Source organism: Lonchura striata, chromosome 2 (assembly GCF_050655825.1).
Source record: "Lonchura striata isolate lonStrDom1 chromosome 2, ASM5065582v1, whole genome shotgun sequence".
NCBI lineage: Eukaryota > Metazoa > Chordata > Aves > Passeriformes > Estrildidae > Lonchura > Lonchura striata.
Window position 1 is genome coordinate 30,724,771 of NC_140704.1, and position 22,771 is coordinate 30,747,541.

At 38.3% G+C, this 22,771-nt stretch overlaps 1 protein-coding gene and 1 long non-coding RNA gene across 9 annotated transcripts in view; one reads left to right on the forward strand and one right to left on the reverse strand.

Annotated features, from left to right (window-relative positions):
• LOC146768168 (uncharacterized) overlaps positions 1–22,771 on the forward strand; it is a 117,720-nt gene that overhangs the window by 15,143 nt on the left and 79,806 nt on the right. For 2 of the 8 annotated variants that reach the window (XR_014953239.1, XR_014953242.1), the window contains 2 exons: positions 6,636–6,687; positions 7,075–21,003. This is a non-coding gene — a long non-coding RNA (uncharacterized LOC146768168). Of the gene's footprint in view, positions 1–6,170; positions 6,297–6,635; positions 21,004–22,771 lie in introns of all 8 variants that reach the window. The other 6 variants (XR_014953243.1, XR_014953244.1, XR_014953238.1 and 3 more) reach the window with 4 other exon arrangements.
• Positions 5–6,903, reverse strand: FERD3L (Fer3 like bHLH transcription factor). The gene has a single exon (XM_085573133.1). It carries the CDS (start codon positions 1,239–1,241, stop codon positions 675–677), a length of 567 nt encoding a protein of 188 aa, XP_085429259.1. The 5' UTR covers positions 1,242–6,903; the 3' UTR covers positions 5–674.

Here is a 22,771-nt window from a genome sequence, read left to right on the forward strand (position 1 = left end):
TGCGAGCGACGGAGCTGGCCGCCCGCACGCAAGGACAGAGCTGTTCCCGGGAAGAAAATCGTGACAACAAGCGTTTGTATCCAGATGTTCGGCTTCCCTGGCCCCGTGACACACGGCGTGGACTTGGCAGACTGGATTTCAAAGAAAAGGGAGTTGTTGTTTATTTTTTAAAAGGCAGAAAGCGCTGGGTTAAAATGCATAGGCCGAGATTTCCCTGGCAGGCAGCTGGGCAGGAACCGAACCCGCTGGAAACCCGTTCCGCACGTTGGAAGGGCTCCACTGCCCCGGCCCAGTCTTTCTCCAAAGTAACAAATTGGAAAGATATTAGAGCAGGCAGGCAACATAACACAAACCGAGGTGCCTCGAAACTTCATTCACCTCCCCACCCCTCCCCAACCCCGTTCCGTTTACAAAAATTATAAATATTAACAAATCTGCAACACACTGAGCCTCTCCATCCATCTTCTCCCCAACTGCTCCTGACCTCAGCCCACACTTCTTCAAACACTCCTGGTTTTGCATCCCACACCTACACGGTCCTGGCTGCAGTGTGAGAAGCCGAGGCAGGAGCCATGGGTGGATCTGTTTCCCCAGGAGGGAAGTGCCGCGGCCACCTGCGCGCTGCCGTGGGTGATGCCCGGCCCCAGCCACATCCCGCCGGGCCCCAGCGCTCTCTAGCTCGCCTCCTGTCTGCTACATCCGTCCAGGAGCTCAGTCATGAAGGAGATGTACACTATAGCCAGACGCAAGGTCTCTATGCGAGAGAGCCTCTTCTCGTAGGCGAAGGTGGGCACCTTCTTCCTGAGCTGATCAAACGCCTCGTTGAGGTTGAACATCCTCTTCCTCTCCCGTATGTTGGCAGCCTGGCGCTGGGCGTAGGTGATGATCCGTTTTCTCCTAGGTCTGTCCAGGGGGGAAGCGCTGTGCATCCTTTCCTCTTCCTCTTCTTCTTCGTCTTCGGGATCTCCGTTTCCAAAAGCAGCCAGGGGTAAACCCCGGGCCATCCCTTCCTGAAGCGACAGGACTCTGTTCCCGAAGGGAGGCCCGGTGGTGACCTCGCAGAGCCCCAGGCCTGCCCCGGCTCCGGGGGCTCCCTGGGGGTTGCCCAGCGAGAGGTCGGCCACGAAATCCAGCACCGAGGCGCCCAGCAGCCCCTCGGGGCAGGGCACTTGCGGGGCTCTGCCGTGCAGCTCATCCAGCAGCCCCGGGCGCTGGTGGGCTGGGAAAAGGCTGGCTGACATCTTACTTCAGAGAGGGCTTTTTTTGGTCCCCCATCCCCAGCCCTAGCGACGTTAATATTTATAACCCCACGGATAACAGGATTAGCAGGACTAGAAAGAGCGGCTGTAAAATCTCTTGCCGTGATGCTGATGAGAGGAGACAGGCAATCCTCTCGGGGACTCGTGGATGCTCCCGAGAGAGGAGTCCCCAGCGAGTCAATCCTGTCACAGCGATCAAGGACAGTTCCTTCTTGGCAAAACTCTCTGCTCTTACCTGCTGGGCACTTTTGTCTCTTCTTATACACCCGCAACCAAACGATTTTCAGCCTCTTTAAAGCCCCCAGGAGCAGCGCCGGGGGGCTCTGCTGGACTTGCTTTCCTCCTTTTTGTCGGGATCTCTGAACCCTGGGAGCCAGCCTGACAACTGATGTCAAGCAACTGCATGTATGCTTTTAATGATGTCCTGAAGAGGGGACCTGCATGCAGAGGGTCACCGGGGGAATGTTTACCCTGTATCCCAGCGCAGTGAGAACTGAATGACAGGACCTCCATTAGCCTAAGTAAGCATTGTAGGGGACCTGATATTGCATTCCCTCTAGTAACTGTTGGAATCGTCCTTCATTCCCTCTAAATCCCCTTCAATCAGAGTTCAAATATCTTTCCAGTAAAAGGCTGCTTTCGTAGATCTCATTTCGGTCCAGGCAATCTCATAGCACTTGTTTTGAAACTCCTTCCTCCTGCCCGTGAGAGGAGGATAAGCTGGTCAGGGCAGCGGTTACACCTTTGGTAGAGCCATCCCGGTCACCGGCAGAGCACAGAGGAATCAACTGGAGCGCACGCACTGATAACGCTGGATACATACCGCAAAATACCGTGAAATGCACATAAATACACCCCCCCACACACCCGACACCGCTGAATACCTTTATTTGATCAAGGTTTCCTTGAGGACAGACGCTGAGTATTGCTTTGCTTTTGGAGACTGGAAGAGGGGATGTGTCTTCACATCACCCCCCCCCCACACACACCATAGGCTCTCCCTAAATAAACAGCCCGGCCCTGGCAATCCCTGGCACGTCAGATACACAGAGGTCGAAAACCTCTGTGTTTGGCACACGATTTGCAGACACAGCTCTTTCAGGAGTGACTGCCCATCACTCCTGAGATGCCTTCTTAAAACCTAATCTTCTCCTTTGTCATGCATTGTTGTCACTCTCGCTTAGAGGCTAACTAGTCTCTAATTTCTAAGGGGATTTCAAAACCGGTGAGATCAAAGGAGGCGGATGGGGGCGGCCGAAGGATCCCTCTCCTCGAACATACTTCCTGTTTGCCTACAGGACCGCAAACATTTCCCGCGTACCGGGATGTGCCGTCATTGACAACTCAGCGATCGAACCGCGCATCCCTTTCCTGCGAAAGGCGCAGGGGGAAGTCGCTGCCTGTGCCCCCTGCCCCGGCGCGGGCTGCGGAAGGTGCGCGGGAGCTCAGCTACGCTGGACAGCTCCGGAGACGGGCGGCCGGGCCCCGCGGCCGGGCAGCGCCGCGGGTGCCGGAGGGGCACATCGCCACCACCTCTCCCGGGGGACATCGCCACCACCTCTCCCGGGGGACATCGCCACCACCTCTCCTAGGGCACATCGCCACCACCTCTCCCAGGGGACATCGCCACCACCTCTCCCAGGGGACCGCCAGCCTCTCCCCATCCCGTGGCGCCGCCACCACCGCCGCTGCTGCGGCCAGTGATAGGCGGCACCGCGGTGCTTCGACAGCCTGCCTAAGGCTGGGTAAATAGCGAAAACCAGCGGGACTGCCTTGGTCCTTGCTAGGGCTAAGAGGTTTCTTAGCAGCCAAGGAGAGTGCCGCTCAGAGACTTGCTTATTTGTAACTAAAGAACACCTGTGGAATGAAGAGCTGTAAAACATCTGTTAAGAGAGGTGTTGCTTAGAGAGGATCCAAAAGTAAGTTGAAAAGATGTAAATGTTAAGTGCTATATAAACACTCGGTGGAAGAAAGATCAGATATATATTTATGACAGACCCACAAAGGACCATGACTTATTTGGGCTCCTTTTAGTTGAGGTGACAAGTATTTTATTTAAAGACACAGAGGTATAAATAAAGGACAAATGCCAGGAAAGACATGCCACTACAAAACTCAAAATTGTTATGGAAATACAACTACTTCAGATAGTGAGATGAAATAATGGAAAAATATTAACTCATCACCTCTATGTCAAAATTCACATTAATTTACTGTCCTGTAGGAAACTGGCATTTAGTAAAGGACAGACATGCCCTTCACCAATGTATCTTCAGAGAGAAGCACTTGCTCACCTCTCTTGTTGCAGATTTTTGCAGGACACAAGCTGCAAAGACAACCAGAACTGGAAGAGCTTTCCTAGCTAATAATGCATCACAAAGTAATATAACAGAAGCCATAAAAATATTAATGTTTCTTAAAGCAAGCAATAAAGACAGAACTAAATCAGGACTGGGAGGTCCTAGAAGAAAATGAAGACTTGTTCCCAAAGTGAATCCTCTTGTAAAGCTGGTTTTTTTCCTCTGCTTTTTATTCTTTTCTATTCTTCCTTATTTTTTGCTAAAATATTGATTTTTATCTGATATTAAATATTTTAGATTATATAGAATAAACGCAATGAACTGTGGTACTACTAATATGTGGCACTTTCTTTTATTTGGTGATTTTTTGTCATTTTGGGGAAAGCATGGAGCTAAGGCAATGTATAATGAATACCCAATGCTGCAAGATGCAGATTTTCAGTGCCTAGACAAAGCCAGAATATCAGAGAATCAGAATTAACTCTCATAAGAGGCTGCTTTGTTACTCCAAAATTGTCTCAGACCAGATTAGGTGATCCAAAGTGCTTTCTAGATTTGTTTTAAATCTGAATGTAGTTTGTTTTATGACTCCTACCTTCTTCAGCCCTCCCTTATCCTAACTTTTCATTTCACTTGTTTATCAATTAAAAATTCACTCACAAGGTGCTTAGAGATGCTAAGAACTGATGGCTACAATTTCAAAGCACTGTGCAGCTATTTCCAAAATTATTCTTCAGAAATATCTATAAAATGATCCTTGATGCTCATGTAGGGTTTGTGTTTAAAACTCAAACCACAACAACTTTTCTGATCAATTAGCCCTATCAGAAAAGTATATATATCCTTTTCTGCCTTGCCTTTTAATCACACCTCATGTGGTAATTATCCACAAATTGTGTAACAAAATGTATAAAATGAATTAAATGGTCAGGACTTTTTTGAGCACCTTAACAACAAAACCAGAAAGGAGTAGGCTGATGAAGTCAAGGTCAAAGCTAATACAGGTCAGAGGAATCAGTGCTTTGCTGGCTGAAACTGCTGGGAAAGCCTTTGGTACTCTGGAGACACGTGAAGGATATGGAGGTGAGGACAAAATTACCTCAACCTGACTTCCCCAGATCTCATTTGCAGAAAGAATTGGTCAACTCCATCAGTTAAGGAAAATAATATGGATACTAGAAATGGACTCATATTACCTAACTGCTGGATTTTACCCAAGCAACAAGTTATCATGGAGACATTCTGATTCCCGCAGAAACAGGAGCACCCAGAGTGAACATCATGGTCCACTTCAGGTCTGTCTCTCCTGATGGACTATGAGAAGCTTGGAGATTCCAGCTTCATTTCTCTAGGATGAGCCTTAGCTCTAGAATTAGCAATGTAGGAATAAAGACTAAAAGAAATCCAGTAAGATGTATATCCAGAGTATGCAGGCAAACACAGCTGGGTGTATTTGGTGCAGTCACTACTAGAATTTGAGTCTGTAAGAATCCTCTGCAATTTTTCTTTCTAAATAGATTACCTGCATAGACAGTTTAAGAATTAACTTTATTCCTTAGACTGATGATATATGTATGAAATTTCTGCTCAAAAAGCAGGTGAATTCCAGCTTATTTCTTCAGCAGAGGGACTACTTCTATTCTGAAAACCAGAATAAATTCAGTGAGCCAAAGCTTTACAGTCTGATCCTACCAGTAATTTCAGGCACTGATCCTACTTGCATCTGACTGTATTAATGCATTCCTGTGTCACAACTTGCCATTAACAGGACTCCAATTTGAATACAAGCACCTACTTACAAAGATCAGGTTTCACAACTTAGCTCTCTCAGACAAAAATGTGACATTCAGTAACATCATTATTCCCTGACACAGGAAATCATTAGGAAAAATCAATATTTTGGGCAAAATCTAATAAAACTAGGTATGTTCTGCCAGTAAAGGGCAGTTCATTTTTATTTACAGTAGTATTACACCCATTTGAAGAGTTTAAAGAAGCAACTGTTGGTATTTCCCCATACAGGACCAAACGATGAAGAAAAAGTTTGAAACTGTAATCTTGGGTAAATCATAGACAAATGAAATGAACAGCTGTGGTTAGGGTGGGATGGGATTCATCATGCTTGCAAAGTTTTATGAATGATACTTTTTTCCTTAATCATAACCTTAGGGGTGGGAGGGATTGAGAACAGGGCATGCATTAAGGTTGGAATGTCAAACTTGACTTTGAATTTCCTGGCTTTTTATCAGCATGCATGAAAAAGTGTAATGCTATTCAAACATAGCTTCTTTAATCTTGATTTTGTTACATAAATATTTTTTGTTGAAATGGAATGCAATAAAATATGTATTCTTTACCTAGAACTCTAGATTTTTCCAAAATCTTTATTAAAATTTTTAACTTTTATTGGTTTTTAATTATGTACTAGGAACACAAATTAATGTTTTTTTCTCTTCCACTTCTCACAATTTGTAAAATGCAGGGAATTGTCAGTCTTAAAGCTATTTTTATGAGAAGATCTTGCTTATATATCAACAGAATAAATGGATGTTTGATGGAGGACCAAGATTTATTCTTTTCCTATTTTTTCTATTTTTTCTGTAATTTATAGGTTTTTTTATAGTTCATAGGTGTATCTTCTGCAACTAAAAGTCATCTACAGGAAACAGGTCTTCTTTGCCAAGCTTCTTAGCCATCCATTGCCTTCCTAGATCCCAGCTATAGTATTGTCCTAAGGGTATGTAATTTCTTCTCTTCACAGTCCCTCTTAACAGTTCTTAACAGCTTGTGTCTGTGTATTTATGACAATAGTCTACAATTACAGTATCACATAGTATCTTCCAACTGAATTTTCATTTAATTCCCATTCAACACATTGGAAGCAGCTAATCTTATGGATAGTGTCTGCTTATTTCTGCTTAGTCATTCATCCTTTTAATTTTTTTTCTGAGGTAAATAGGTCATGATTAAATATAAGATTTAAAATCTTGCTTCTAAAAACATTTCTCATGCTTTAGCAGCTGCCATATTAATATGCTTTGTGGATTTGTATTAACTACTGTTTTTCTTTACAAAGGTACAGAACAAGTGTCAAACAGAAATAGAAGAATTGTAGGAAATACAATAAGGTAAATTGGAATAGAGAGTTTGATTTATCTGGAATTCAACTTCTGGGACCTTTTGTGTTATGGAGACTTTTAACCTTAGAAAGATCACATTAAAGTATTCAGCTGTAAGCATTTGGTCCTTCCATGGATGGTATATGATTTTTACATTAATTATATGTAATATATGTTTATCAAGTGATTTATTAATATATCTCTGGAACATGTTTTTATTAACAACATGGAGTAAGCTTTGATTGCTTGCTAACCTAAAAGGTTTGATCTAGCAAATATAATTTTAAAATATATACCAGTGTTATTGCTATTTGTCAGATTTTTTTAAAGTGAACTGCAAAACAAAAATTTCCATCTTATGTTCCATCATATTATTCCCATGTGTGTCTGTGGCAGGGCTGAAATCTTTAGATCCATTGTGCTGCTTACTGCCTTCAAAACTATGCAGCCAAATCTTCTCCTCCCTCTGCCATCAGGATTTGGGGGATGGTAACACACGTTGCCAGAAGATTTCACAGGTACGTGCTGGCAGCATCATTCATAAACTCCTCCTGGATGGGCCTGATCCCCCTTGTTGTCCCACGTCATGTGATGGCACTCAGGATGATCTGCTCCATGGCCTTTCCCTGAACAAGGTCAGGTGTATTTTCCTCTGTCCTCCTCATGACCCTTCTTGTAGATGTTTGTCACATTTGATGACCTCCAGTCACTTGGGACCTCCCTGGTAACCAGGGCTGCTGGTGAATGATGAAAAGTGGCACAGTGAGCCCTTCTGCCTGCTCTCTTGGTACCCTTGGGTGGATCCCAGCCAGCCCCACAGACCTGTGTGTGTCTAAGTGATGTAGCAGGTTGCTGACCATTTCCCCTTGGATTATGGGGTCTTCATTATGTTCCCTATCCCTGTCCTCCAGCTGAGGCCTGGGTACCTGGAGAACAACTGGTCTTACTATTGAAGACTGAGAAAAAGAGGCTGGGTACCTTACTTTCCATATGGAACATGGTTTAGTCTTACCTTCCTGGGCTTCAGTCCTCTCACCTCTTGAGGTTCATCAGTCTTTTCCCCAAGCTCCCCCTTCTCACTGCTCTATTTGCCCTCTTTGTCATTCTATCTAATCATAGAGCCCATTTCCACTTGCTGTTGGGCTTGTCCAGCCCCAGGCCTTGGTCTGGCACAACACTCAGAGCTGCACTAATTTACCATTCTCAAGCATGAGCATTAAGAAATTTGGCAACTTTAATAGAAAGGTATAAGCAATCTAGAATATTTGAAGCCATATAACTTGTAGGCTGCTCTGGCAGGGTAGGTCTTAAATGAGGTATTTGAAAGTGTGCTCCTATGAAAAACATGCAATTTTCAGTATTTTGAAGGATGAGGAAATCAGTTCATTTCCCAATTGCTTTATTTACACATGATAATTTTGACTGGATTACAGAATAAAAGGGATCATCAATGTTAGTGCAATTGAGTTAGAAAATTCCTTACATTATTAGTAATTAAATTATTAACAGCAATATTAAAGTTAATTAAATGGGCATTAGTTATATATTTCCTCTTTATAGGTTTAAAATTAGAAGGTAAAGAAGCCCAAAGCCATTTTCTTAAATCATATGTTTTTCAACCCATTTGTTTGATTCATATGCATGTGTGTAGGGAAAGAAACTAGCCTAAATGTTTTTATAATACCTTTCATGCTCAACTCACAGTAAAAACTTTGCCAGTCTACTACATCTTTAATAATCTATGCCATAGAAAACACTAGTATGTCTAATTTTTCCTTTTAATATTTTTTCATAAGTATGACATTAAATGTTTTGAATGTTCATGAAGCTGCATTTTCTATAGAGAACATTTCAAAGGTGGTGAGAGATGTTGCTCACTACCAATTGAGATGAGATAATCTATCATTTTGATAGAAAAAGCTTGGGCAAATTAAGCATTTGACTACATCAGAATCTTGTGCAAGGTTGTCTTTTCCAATTGCATGATTCACTACACTTTGGAGAATTAATGTGTAGGTTTTTAAATATTATTTGAGCTGCCTTTGTTTATTCTCATTAGAATAACAATAATATTTTATTTTCAGGAACCTGGTCAGGCTATTTATTGAAAAAAGAAATTTGCATGAAGTTGTGCACATTGACACATAGATGCTAATATCTGCAGTGCAATTTTATTTGTTTTGGGTAAAAGTAAAAAACCATAATAATATTTTGATGCTATTAGAAATACTAAATGAGTCAAGTTACTGGGCTTTTTTAATAGTTACACTAAAGCTATCTATCCTTCTCCTTATATGTGGGTCATTGCATCACGTTTTATCCTTTCCTCCTATTTTCTATTTTAAATTCTGACAAAAGTGAAATACTGGTCTAGTACAGAGATTGATGCTTATCAGCAGTCATAAAGCAATAATCATCATGAATGAGTAAAAGGTTTTTGGGACTAAATAAGGAGCAGTTGAGTATATTAGTACCTGGGAAAATGCAACCCTAACCCTGAGGATCAAGGAAGACCAGACACGACTTTGGTGGAGGTGAAGTGTTTCTCCCATTCCCCTCCCAGCATGAAGAGGAAGGGGAGACTTTCCTCTGTTATGCCTTCTGATTTATGACAAACATGTTTCTTTGCATCACATATTAGATTAGAAGATCTTTTAGGAAAGGACTGAATATTCATATTTCTTCAGTAAGAGGGAAAGCTCAGACATTGCTGGACACTTTAAGATTACCAGAAGATGAGACAAAGATTAATTTTCATGCATTTCATGACAAAAATAAGGTGTCCTTTAAAAAAAGGAAGAGCTAAACAGAGTCATAGCCTAGCTGGAGAAGGGAAAGGAGGAGTTATGAGTCTACAATACCTTGATGACAGTGGTGTTGAGGGAAGGTGGACCCTTTCCTACTGAACTAGTAGGCTGGAGATTTAGTAGGAGGATAGAGTTAGTTCCAGATTTAGCTACCATACACATATGAAGCCCAAAGACCTTGTCATTGAAAATATATTTAATTTTCAAATTCTGACTTCTGTTCAGTGAAAATATAACACAGGAAGGCTGAACCTAAGAGCCATAGTAACTACTGTAGCATTACTCATGGACACTGTGATCTAAGGGCACAATAGCAAATAAAACTATGTATAAGTAGCACATTTGGAACTCAAATAGTAAATAAAAAATGTGCCCAAGTGTATGTTAAAATGTAGAGAGTAAGAATGAGAACTCATAGTCCAGCCATTCTGTAAACTCACTGATAAAAAACAGTTTCTTCATGTCCTGTCTCAGGTCATATTTGCCTCAGATTTGCCCAACTTCAGAGAATTACTGAATAATGAAATCTCACTCCCCATTAGGGATTTCCCACAGGCTAACAATGGGGAAAAACAGCATCAATTCATTTACACAAAGGACATTGTGAGTCATGGACAACTCCATCCTTGCATTTAAAACATCCCCAGACCACAAGGACAATTATATAAACACAAAAAGAAGGACCTGCGGATATTTACTACTACCCACATAAATACAGGGTCCTAGCTATGCCCTGTTTTGCTAACACTAGAGTAAGTTGTAGAAAGTAATATTATTCTATTATTCTTTTTTTTCATCTTTGCTTCTATTCAAACACTGGTAGAAAGGGTTTAATTGCAAGTAGAGGCATGTAAATACCACACCAGCAAAATGTGTAAATATATCACCTTGTTAAAGGATAAACTGAAGAGAAGTAGTGTCTATTATTTGCATTGGGTTACCAGAATACATTAGTTGCACAGCTAAGAAACAAATCCACTGTCTCTGGTCTACTAACTTAATTCTTTAATTGGTAGGTAATCATGGCTCACAAAATCAGGGAAAATCAAATCATTCGCTTTTGCTATCAAAGCTAAATCTCTCTGGGATTATCTCATTTGTGAGACCAGATCCAGAGAAAATAAATTAGGAATGGAACAATTAATTTTATCTTTATTTCCTGAAATATTGAATAATGGAGGAAATCTATTTTTTTTCCTATTTTTCAGAAGTAAAAAAAAGACATATAATCACATTTAATTTTGCTCAGGTAGAAAAGCAGCATTGTGAATGAAAAAAACTTGATATACCTTAGTACACAGTAGTCAGTCAGGAATGTCCTAGGATGTTGAAGATTAGCCATGGTGGTTTTGGTTTAGTCTTTATTGCTATGAGAGATTTTTTTCCAGGATTTCTTGACTCATTCCTCTAAGCCTGTGTTGAAAGGGAGTTTCTTAATGCATTCTGAAGCAATCACATAATTTGTTCTTTTTATTTTTTTGATTTGCTATTTAGTAATGCAGTTAATTTCTTCAGAATATTTTAAACCATGTGTTTTAACTGCATTGTGTATTTTTGAAAGAGCTAATATTATTAGATTTATTATTCAAAGACAAATATAGAAACAATGTTTTAAAGAAGCTGGGAGAGCAGGACATTCTAGTTAATAGGTTTTTAATATTCAAAATCATTATCTTACAAAAAATTAAACTAAAATAAATAATTGGATGAAACCAGCTGCAGACCTAGGTAGCAGCATAAAGTCTCTTACAGACATACTTAATGTGGTGCTCTTTGTAGTGACAATGGATTCAGCAAAATTTTCTGGCATGTTGGAACTCCCACAAAATAATTCTCAGAGGGGTGAAAAAGAAGAAATTTGCAATACCATTATGCAGCTACAATCCCAGGTGCTGTTTTCAGTCAATGATAGAATTTATTGCTACATAGCTGGTCTTGAGGTTGACTGAAAATTTTTGGAATAAAATAAGAGCTTAAAAGGGGCAAGAAGTCAAAGGTTTAAAAATAAACTTTTTTTTTTTTTTCTTTTTCCCAGCTGAGAGAAACTCTCAAACACTGACTGAGAAAACGGCCAAATAATTGAGTGGGTCCATTCTGGAACCTGGACTTTTCAGACTTTATCTTCCACTGTTTCCCATTTTCCTTTCCATGTTTCCTGAGCAGACTGCTTACAGAAAATTACCAGAAAACATAGAAGAAAATTTTGTCCATCAGCCTATCCTTTCTCATTTCAGCTTCACAAGCCAGAAAGTGATGATTGGAACATCAGGAACCAGTGCAGGCTAATGCAGCCACTTGACTCGTCTAAGACTTCTTACTAGTTTTTCTTTTGGCTAAATGGGAATCTTTCTGATTAATTGAAATGCAATGACACCATGCAAGAAGTGGAAAGAAAACAAATGAAAAAGCACATTTATAGTAATTAATTTCTTTGTAATTTAGGGACAATGTGCAGACCAATATCTAATCTGAGCTAAAAGTAAGCAGGGACATAAAAGGCAACGGAACAGGACTCTGAAATTAGTTGCAAAGTAAAGTTAAGGAAAAATGCAAGTTTTTTGAGGTAAAAAAGCTACTGAGGAATGGTACAGAAGAAGGTGAAGTAGACTTTGTGGTTTTTTTCTTGATTTTCACAGGTATTGCCTGATTTTTCACCTCTGTGTTGACCAATGTAATTTGGTGATGAGATGGAAACGAAATAATGCAGTAGAAACAGGGTAAGTATTACTGACAGAAATGTAAAGATAGTGGAGATTGATGGCATTCATCCAAGGCTGCTGAAAGAGCTGGCTGCAGAGACTGCAATGTTACAGTCTCTGAAAAAACACTGTGGTTATCAGGGAAATCCCTTGCAACCAAAAATGCTAACACTACATCTATTTTCAGGAAAAATGAAAGGAAGACTTGGGGAATTTTAGGCCTTATCCATCCCTGTAAAGGCTGTGAAGCATGCCCCTTTGGAATCTATCTTTAAACACATGAAAACAATCAGGAATAACTAGCTCATACTTGAGCAGCTTGATTGCCTGCTGTGATGAGATGGCATGTTGAGCAGGCAGGAGGAAAACAATGGACACCCAGTGGTCAGGATGGCTTTTGGCACTGTCCCCAAAAGGATACTGAGGAAGTATGGACTGAAAGAAGTTTGTTAAATGCATTGCAGATTGGTTCTACCACCACAGTAGAAGTGTAGTAGAATTAATGCTTTGGGTTCCAGTTGGTAATAAGCAAAGTAGTGGTAGTGGGTCTCACATTGCTCAGCATTTCCAGCAACAGCTTAGGTAGTGATGCAGAATATGTGCTCAGGTAAATCTGCAGATATTACTAATATGAAAGGATAGTTGGCATGAAGAGTTGTAAACTTTAATTCAAAGGATTCTTGAGAACTGGACCAACATAAATATCATGAGGATCCTGAATCTGGGTCAGAACAATCTCATGTACCCAGACAGCTTGGGAAATAACAAGGTTGTGATGCACTACAGGTGGAATGTAAACCACTACTGCAAACTGCAAAGAAGGTAGGCTGTGTATTGAACCATATTAGGCGGGGCATGGGAGCAGCCTAGTAACTTGCAGCTACTAGGAGATACAAAGATGACAAAAACATCCTAATTTTGGCAAACAGGTAGTACAGCACTGAACAATAGAGGCAGTACAGACTGCCCAAAGAGGATGGGGAATCTTCAATTGTAAGCTTCCTAGGCAGGGTAGCACTAAGACATGTCAGACCTGAAGTACTGCTACCTAGCAAAAGTCAACTTTTTGTGGGAGAGACCTCCAAATATCCCCTACAAACAGCATTTCTATGAGTCTGATCCTTGGAACGTGGAGTTCTGAACCCCACTGTCTTTTTCCTTTAAAAGAGCACACTTCTTCCCCACAGGAGTATAAGGCATGTCCCCTTATCCTTAGTTTATGAAAGGTTTCCACAGAAGAGTTTATTCAGGTTAAAAAAAAAGCTCTTGAATTTATTTTTGTTCATGGCATCTGAGGAAATATATACAAAATACAGCAGAATATTTTGATACAATAGGTCTGAGCTTTTTAATACCAAAAAAGCAAATCTCTTTTTTGTGTTCATAGATATCCATACAGAAGCAGTACCACTCACTTCAAGTATGATGAGAACTAAAGTCATAGAGTGATTTACTGGTTTATGGCTTTGGTTCTTCTTTGAAATGAAATATTGAAGGCCTGGGGGCTGTGTAGAATACAGTGTGTTGTTACACACAATCAAGCAGCAACAACAACGAACAGTCAATTAAACTATTACTATCTAAAAAACTAATCTGGAAGATTAGTATTTTAATATCTTATTTACAAAACTACTCATACAAATAGAGTATAATTTCAGTGTTCAGTTTCTTACCTTGGAATTTGTTCCTATTCTGTCATTTGTAGAGAACAGAGAAAGAACACCTGGAATGCTACATTAAAAGAAATCAGCAAAGAATTGTCTTAATGATTAGAAAATATGTTACCAAAAACACAGAGTAGAAACTAATTTGTACTGTACAGGCAAAGATATTGCGTGTCATATATTTTTCTCTCAAGTTCTATTGTATGGAATCCCAGACTGAACTGCAGTTTTTACAACATACAGAGTACTTCACATGTGTGCAGTTTGGATTTCACAGGACTGTAAATAATTTTAACTGTTTGCATTTGTTGTTAGTTTTAATCTTTTAGATGCACGAGCTCTTAAATTTTTATCAGATTTTCAAAAAACTTTGATACAGGATAATGCATCTTAAAAAATTGCATGCCTTTACTGTAAGTCTGAGAAGCATTTATATCCCTAAGGCTTTCCTCTAGGATATCTTCTGACATCAAAAAGGTAAAATTAGAAATAGATTCTATTTCTTTCAGATGTCTATTTAATTTTTTTTTCTTCCAAACACTGTAATTTAATTTTAAAGTTCACTTTGAAAATAAACAATAAATGAATGTGTTTTCAGAGAAAATGCTTTCTCTTTGCTCAAAATGAAAGCAGACATCTGGTTTCTAAATTATTATCTTTTAATTGTCTACCTAATCACTAGGTTTGGTGAATTTAAAAATGGTATTTATTTACCAATCAGAAAAACACATTGCTGGCAGAAACCTCTCTTTTTATGCATGTATATGCATGCAACTTGTTCTCTTTTATTTTCCATATGTACCCATTTGCATCCACTTACCAAGTTATACATTTAAAATGCTGCAAATGCAACAAACATTGCCTAGTGCTTGCTGTTTTATTTAATAGCAAAACCAGTTTATTCCACCAATGAGCCTATGTTTGTAGAAGTAAATATATAACATTCATTAGAGCTCTACTCTTTCTGCCCCTTGCTATCATTCACAGTCTATCGATATAAAGTGAGTTCCATCTATCCTTCCCCCCAGATGGTTGACGTTACATGTGATTGCATGAAAGCCCTGATATGAAATGCCTATGGCTTACTGGATTACCCTCTCCCCACATGTTTCAAATTAATAATAAAAAAGAAAGAAAAAAAGAACCAGTGCAATCTCACTACAAAAGAACAAGAGTTTATTGTATAACAGGATTGCAGATGTGGAAAGGTGCTCATAATAAGGCTACACTATTTTTGTTTCATTGTGCATCTGGAATGCCAAAGGATCTTTAAAGCACTAGGAGCTAATACTAGACAGTCTTGGCTTTTTGATTAACTTAATATTCAGAGAAATGATTCATTTTTGTAAATTCTGTGCCATTAATCATCATATTGTCATTTATGTAATCACAAAATGATTTACAAAGTCAAGATTTTTTTCTAATTTCTGAAACAATTTTAAGACATCAAAGACTTTCAGATATAAACATCAAAGAGCAGCCCAAATCAGAGATTTCTGGCTAAGACAGTTTAGTTCATTTAATATCCTCTCGTTTTCTAAGGATTAAATTACAGCACATAAAATTCTTGGAATCTGTCTTAGGAAGCTGTACTGTATATTTATTATTTATTACAGTATGGCTTTTTTTTTAGTGGGGCAAAGGACTTTGTGGTAAAGAAGATGCCATCTTTTCAATTTATCAAACCAGCAGCAAATTCTTATGAAATATTAGACATACAATGATCTAATCCTACTGGGAATGGAGAGATGTGTTAACTGAGGAAATATTTGCGCATGAACTCAGGATGAAATGCAGTTCTCTTTTAATCAGCCTGTTACAGAGGGATGCTTATATGAATTTAATAAGAATGTTATGGGGAAAGGTAAGACAAAACAAGAATAAAATTACTTCTTTACAGGAGGAATAATCACTTGCTAGAGCTATTGAAAACAGTAGGTCAGGTTTGTAGTATTGGCTAAGGAAGTAATTTGAAATTATTTCCATTATTCCACAATTTACAACAGGGTGACACTGTAGAAGCTGATCCTATGGATACCAGGCATTGCAGGTGACTGGAACAGATGCAAGTCCTGGCCAGAGAATTTAGAAAGCACAACACTGTAAATTCATCTAGTCAAGATCAATCTTTAGGGACACATGAAATCTTTTATCATGCACAAGCAAGAATAGAAGCATATACAGTTACATTCATTATCCACCTAAGAAAGAGTGTTATCAGTTGCCTTCAAGTAAGCAAGGAAGATTGAAATGTGTGCTTGGTTTACCAAATATCAGGGAGGATCTTGCCAGAGGGAGCAGCTACATGAAGTACAAACTCTCTATAGAATCTGTTGCTATAGACTGAATAATTAATAAGCTTCTAAATGCTTATCCTTGAAAGGCATGCAACCACCCCTTCAAAAGCAGACTACTGATTAGATGAACTGAGTTTCTAGGATTATAACTTCATATTACTATACAAGAAGGTTTTGCCAAGCTGGATTTCTAGTCTAATACTCACAACAAGCTGGGTTCGGTTCAAGACAATTCAGGAGCTCAAGCAAAAAAATGCACAATTTCCAAAGAAAAGCCCCATAGATCTTTCATATTTACATTCTTACTTTCTGTGATGGGAAGATAATAAGATTATATGTAGAACCATCACATCATACATTGAATGCGGAATTATTTTTCAAGATAAAACTCCAGGCAAAAAAAATTCCTATAAACAGGAAAAAATACATGCCTTTTACCAATATTTTATCTTTTAGGCATTTCAGTGCAAAATTCTAAAATGCATTGCTGTGTATAACCAATGAAGCTTAATTACATTCCCTTTGCTGATATCTGTGGAAATTTGTTTTTAAGTAGTACTTTGTAAGAAACCACTTCAGGTCTCCTCTGTGAATGTGTGAAGAAGACAAGGGGGAACATGTACCATGCTGATATAGCTCCACTGCCAGAATTAAAGAGATCCTGAACATCTGTTGTTATTTTTAGTCAATATTTTATGGTCACATAGATTACTGATGAAGGGTTATGCCTAACTACTCAAAGCAGAGAGAAAACAAACTGGTATGTGTGAGAGACAACTGCCTCCTATTCTATAGAGATAAAATCCATCTTAGACAAATATAGTTAACACATTTAGCTTGAGAATTGCTCTGGCTCTGATTTCTTAACATATTTGCGAGGTGCTCATCATGATTCACTGCACAGAGTAGGTAATTTAAATTCATGTATAAAAGAACTTCTGTCAATGGCTAGCATTGGTGTAGCTTAGCTTGAGTCCGGGTTAGAAGAGTCCCTTAGGATAGGATGTGGGGGAGGAACAGGACAAAGACTCCTCTCAGCCTCCATCAGGATTGGATTAAACCCAGGAAAGATAACCAGAGCTCTCAAAACTTTCAGGGCTGATCACAAGAAGCAGCCATGAAGGAAGCTTAGGAACAAAAGCTTGATTTCACCAGGATTTTGAAGATGAGTTCTAACTTAGGTAGGGCTAGAATTTTCCTTCCATTGCTACCACATAATTTACAAAGAATCTAGAGACTTTGATACCTAATTTAGCTAAGAAAATTTTGGAGATTGGGTTACAATTTCCAAATTTTAAGAAATTCTTGTCCCAGTGTTAATGCAGGGAGTTTTATTAAGTGATTTCTTCTGTTTGACTATGCTTCTCTGTTTGCATGTACTTGAATGAGTTGTATATCTGCTGAAAGAGTTGTAGTTCTGTGACGATTCTTTGAAAAAGTGGTTATAATTGTGGTGGACTGAAATTTTGTAACAGGTTTGGTTGTATTCAGAAAGGACATACAGTCTTTTTAAAACCAACATTTTGATCACTGTGCTATTTGTCATTCCTCAGAATATTATCTGAGAACAGCAAGCTTCAACAGGTTTTATGTTTCCTGAGACAAAGGACATTTTTAAAGTGTTTTGTTCAGTGCCTCCATGCAGTTAGCTCCCATTCTGCCTTCAGGCATGGATAAAATAAAAATGCTACATTAAAACCCGTGTTATATTTGCCTCACTGCAGCAAATAAGAGATGTACTATTTTAGGATTAACAGACAACTCTTTCCACCACCCAGTAGCATTCCCAGAGGAGGTGTAGCACCTGTAGTTCTCTCTCTCTCTCTTTCTCTCCACACATACTTCTTTAACTCCCTCCTTTCTTTAGGTCTCCTACAAGTGACATCTGCTCCCCTATACACCAGCTAGTCCTAAGCAGCAGCAGTCTACCTTGCTCAGACATACTTGACATCACTGTTCTTTCCCTTAGCCCTGGTTATTAGCACCCTTGTCCTTGGTTCTTGCTCTTGTTGGTGCTTTTCCTTACAATGTAAGTGATTTCATTCATTCCTCCTCACGGTCAAATGGACACTGATTTCTGTATGCTCTTGTCCAACTGACCATTTATGAACACTTGCTGATGTATTCTGTAAGATTTATTTTTATTTTAGATTCTAATTTATTGTCCTAAACAGATGCAGTGGCATTCTTTCTCAGTCAGATCAGCAGTCATTGACAAGCAGCTGGCTTTGCCTAATAATACTGATATAACTCATAAAATGTTGTATTTGGAGAATGTAGATTTAAAAACTTCAGTTTGACATTTCTTGACTTAAGAATGGGTAGTGTTATGTTCATATGTTTATAATTTTAAATATTAGCAGTTCCAGGTCTTTTTAAACAACTTGAAGAATTCAGAAACAGCAGATGTTTTCATGTGCTATATCCTTTCATATGAAATGCACAGGTAGTGTGTCTTCTGAGTCTGTGGTATCATTGCTGTTTCACTGAGTAAGCAGAGCAGCAATGACTTCCTTAGTGGTAAAGATGAGTCCAATCCCTCATTTTTATTTAAAGAGGCTTGGGTGCAATGAGAATTTGGACTTTGACAGAACTTAGCCAAATGATTTTGTTCTGGCTTCTCTTTTCCAACCCCAAATTAAATATTTTGTCTGATCAGTCAGAAAATGTTACAAAATTTTAGTTTTAACTTAAACCCCCCATATGGACTTTTTATGGGTCCCCAGTCAGCAAGCTAAAGAAGAATTACTGTTATTCATGAGAGATAACACATTGTGTCATCTCAAACAGGCACTGTATAATACTTCACTAATAACATTGGTTATGTAGTCCCTGAATAGTTGTCTCAGGAGATTTCTTTCAAAAGACTATGAGAAGAGTTTTGACATATGAATCGCTGGTATGGTTGTTTGGACCTTTCATGATATCTTTGTGGAGAATGAGAGTGAAAAATTTCAAGGAATAGGTCCTGTGGCAAATTGTGATCTCTTATTTTGCTCCAAATGAGCTGACTCCAAGAGGGGAGCCATAGGATGAGTGGAGATTTGCAACATGACATCTGTCTAATAGAATAGCAGGGTGAAGGGCTAAGGCTGTTCATTCTGTGTCAGAGTTTCCCCACACAAGCTCATTTTCCTATGCAGTTGTTCCATTTAAAAATGAAGACTATGGTGGCTTGTTGTGAAGACCATGTGAACTGGGTGCAATTTATTTAATTGGGGTTTAACTCATATGTAAGATGATCCTTTACAATATGAAGTGATTTCTACCCTGTTGCTCTACTGACCCCATTAAATAAATGACCTATGAAGGCGTTTAAAGGGTATTGTGTAAATGAACAGTGTCAATGGGCTGGTGAGTTACTGAGAGGCAGTGAGGTCCTTCATGTCATGTGTGCTCTCTCTTCCTAGTGAGTTCTGTGAGCATTGACTGACACTTGAAAGATGAAGAGCAACTTGTGGGCTCAAACCTAAACGCACTGGAAAAACTCTTCAGCTGAAAAAAAATTTGCATATGTCAACTTCCATCTGTTAAATGGTTGATCTGATGTATTGAGTCCTCATGGCTCAGAATGATGTTTAAACCTTGGTATAATAAAATCAGTGCTTCTTAAGGATATACACAGATTCCACATGTTTTGTTAAATTAGTCACTTAATAATTGAATTATATTTTAAGAGAGTTTATTCTAGCTCATACTTGTTGGAATGAACTCCTTAAAATATGGTCCTTTTGAAGATGTCTCAGCTACTCTAGTACATGCCAGATGCTCACCATGGCTCTCCCTCCAAATACTGTCACTGCAGATAGGTTAACAAAAAAAGTGATGGATATGCATGATAATAATGCTAAGTTTCATATTTCAGTAGTCAGGCTGTTCAATCTTCATTCCTTGGGAATCCTGGGAATTTAAAACCGACCCACAAAAGATGTATGCTCTTAACTTTTGGACTTCCTTTTAGATCATGTATCATGTAAGTACAAAATTCATTATATCATTGCCTGTAAAGTCTGTGCCAAATTGCAAAACTTTTAACTTACAGAAAGTATTAACCAATCCTTTCTGCTTCTATTATTTTCTTGTCTCAATGGCTCTGCAGGGATTGCTGTGGTCTCATTATTCGTGAGACATGATGCAGTAGGGGACATGATAAGAAAAGGTAAGGAGGCCCTTGATAATTGCCCTAGGAAATGCTATCTACATCTCAGACAGTTCATATGGTAATTGTGTTTATGTGAGCTCACCCTGGAACTATAAATCTCATCTCTTTTAGTAGAGGGGATTTTGAGGTGTCTTGGGCTGGCTTTTTCTGTTGCTTCAATTATGACATTATACCCATATAAATAAGAATGGTGTGCTAGCAAAAGTGATGCTTTAAAATAGCTGAGGAAAAACCACAACTAAGATGTAACCTTGTAGCTAGCTAGAGCATAAAATAGATGTCTACAATTCTATGTCAATTGTGTAATTTTCAATAGGGTACTACATAAAATAAATTTATTGTTGTATCTCAGCTGTTTCAGGATTTCACAAAATGAGCACAATGTTTCTTTTCAAGTGGCATCTATATGCTTTTTTGACACTGATAAATAATAATAAGCATGGAAACAGAAATGCATTTTAATGTAGAAGACAGATTCAGTTAGAATCTTATCCATCTTTCTTAATATAAAATATTTGGAGAAATTTGCATGGGATTTAAAAGATTTGGAAACCTGACTGGGCTTTGAATAAGTTTTTCCCTATTTTCTGTAACTAGTGGAAAAGATATTTCTCAGCACATAAGCTGCCTCTAATTACAGACTATGATACAAAGAAATAAGATAATGATGGAGACTGTCAGCCATAACACTTTCTGGTAAGCCACTACTATCATTTTTCTCCAAAATATGACTGACAACTTTCCCTTAACCCTCCCACTCCTAACTCTTTTATGTATATTGGCATGATGGCCCTGCAACTATGTGGGGCACCATGTTTTTGTTGCTAAGCACTAGGAGAGAGTGAGCCATGGGAATCTTTAGCTATAATTTGTACTGAATTCTTTGAGGCTTTCCTTTTGCAAAGACAAAGAGTGGAACATTTAACTCATTCATTGGCATTATGGATGAACTAGTGCTTGCCTTTTTGTACATTCAAAGGCCACTGCCAGTGTCTGCTGAGTGATGGCTAAACAACTGATTCACCTGACAGTTATTATAAAGCTTTAAACATGGTGAAAATATTCACCATTATGAGGACTAGGCACACTTCCAGTGTCATCAGGAAATGGCATGCACTTTAGCTCAAGTTAATTTGATCCTGAATTTTCAAAGTGCCATTGTAAATTAAAACTATTTTAATTATATTTGTTTAAAAATTAACAGGAACTTACATTTATGAATAATGTGATTTGAACAGAGGTCCCTGGGAATGTTTGGGATCCAAAGTTCTTCTAGACAGTGTGTTAACTGAAGACAGGAATTCTGTCATCCCATACACATTTCTGGTACATTAAATTTTGCTTTAGTGTTTTAATAAATACATCTAATGCTTTAATAAATACATTTATTTTATTATAGATATAATAATATATGTATTTTATTACTATTTTATTATTATTATTTATGGATGTAATAATATACAAATTTATTATATTTATTATGTCCTTCATTATTCTGTCTCACAAACGCTTTTCTTCTTTCTTTATTCTTTCTTTCTTTCTTTCTTTCTTTTTTTCTTTCTTTCTTTCTTTCTTTGTTTCTTTCCACTTACTCCACATTTAATTATTTTTATTGAAATGAAAACACCAAATTAATTAATAAAAATATTATCACATTGGAAGAGCAACCCAAGAACTAATGATCCAGCTTCTCATTTTGCTATTTCTGCTAGATCTGCCTCCAGGCCAAAATGATAATTCACCATCTCTCAATTCTTACATGGAAGTTTTTTTTTTTTTAATACTGATGGATAGACACTGTTTCCTTTCTTCTTTTTATTTTTTATTCAATTCTTTACCAGAAGGGAAAAAAAAAAGTATCAATGATGACTATAACTTCAGGTAAACTACATACTAGAGCAGATATTTGGGGTAAGAATGTACTGATTGATAATGTTACATCTTTACATAGACTGCACTACATTTTTGACAAATTGAATGGATTAAGAGCAATTGCAACTCTCTGAAATATATGACTGAAATATTTTGTGTGGTACACTTTCAAAAAGAAAAGAATAAATTATGCAGGCACATTTTTCCATGTACAAACATTTTTGTAAAACGAGTTAAAGTAACAATCTCCCAGATATTCAGCCATCACTTCACTACAACAAGTAATGCAAAAATTTAAGTCCATTCATCTATAATCATTATTATTCTTTAGAAGATTCTACATGTGAACTTACTGGTTATGAGTCTGAGGAAAATGACAGGAAAGTGTTAAGGATGAAGTTCCAGCTTTGCCTATTTCACAGCTAACAACTCTTTTCTTCTTCCTGATATAATTGAGAGGTGAAGTCTGCAAAACTGGCCTATTCTAAAGGATCAATAAAAATGTCAATAGCCTAAATGGAAATGAGCACCTGGATCCACCACATATTTTCCTAGCTAAGTACACTTTCATGTTAACAAAGTTAAAAATATT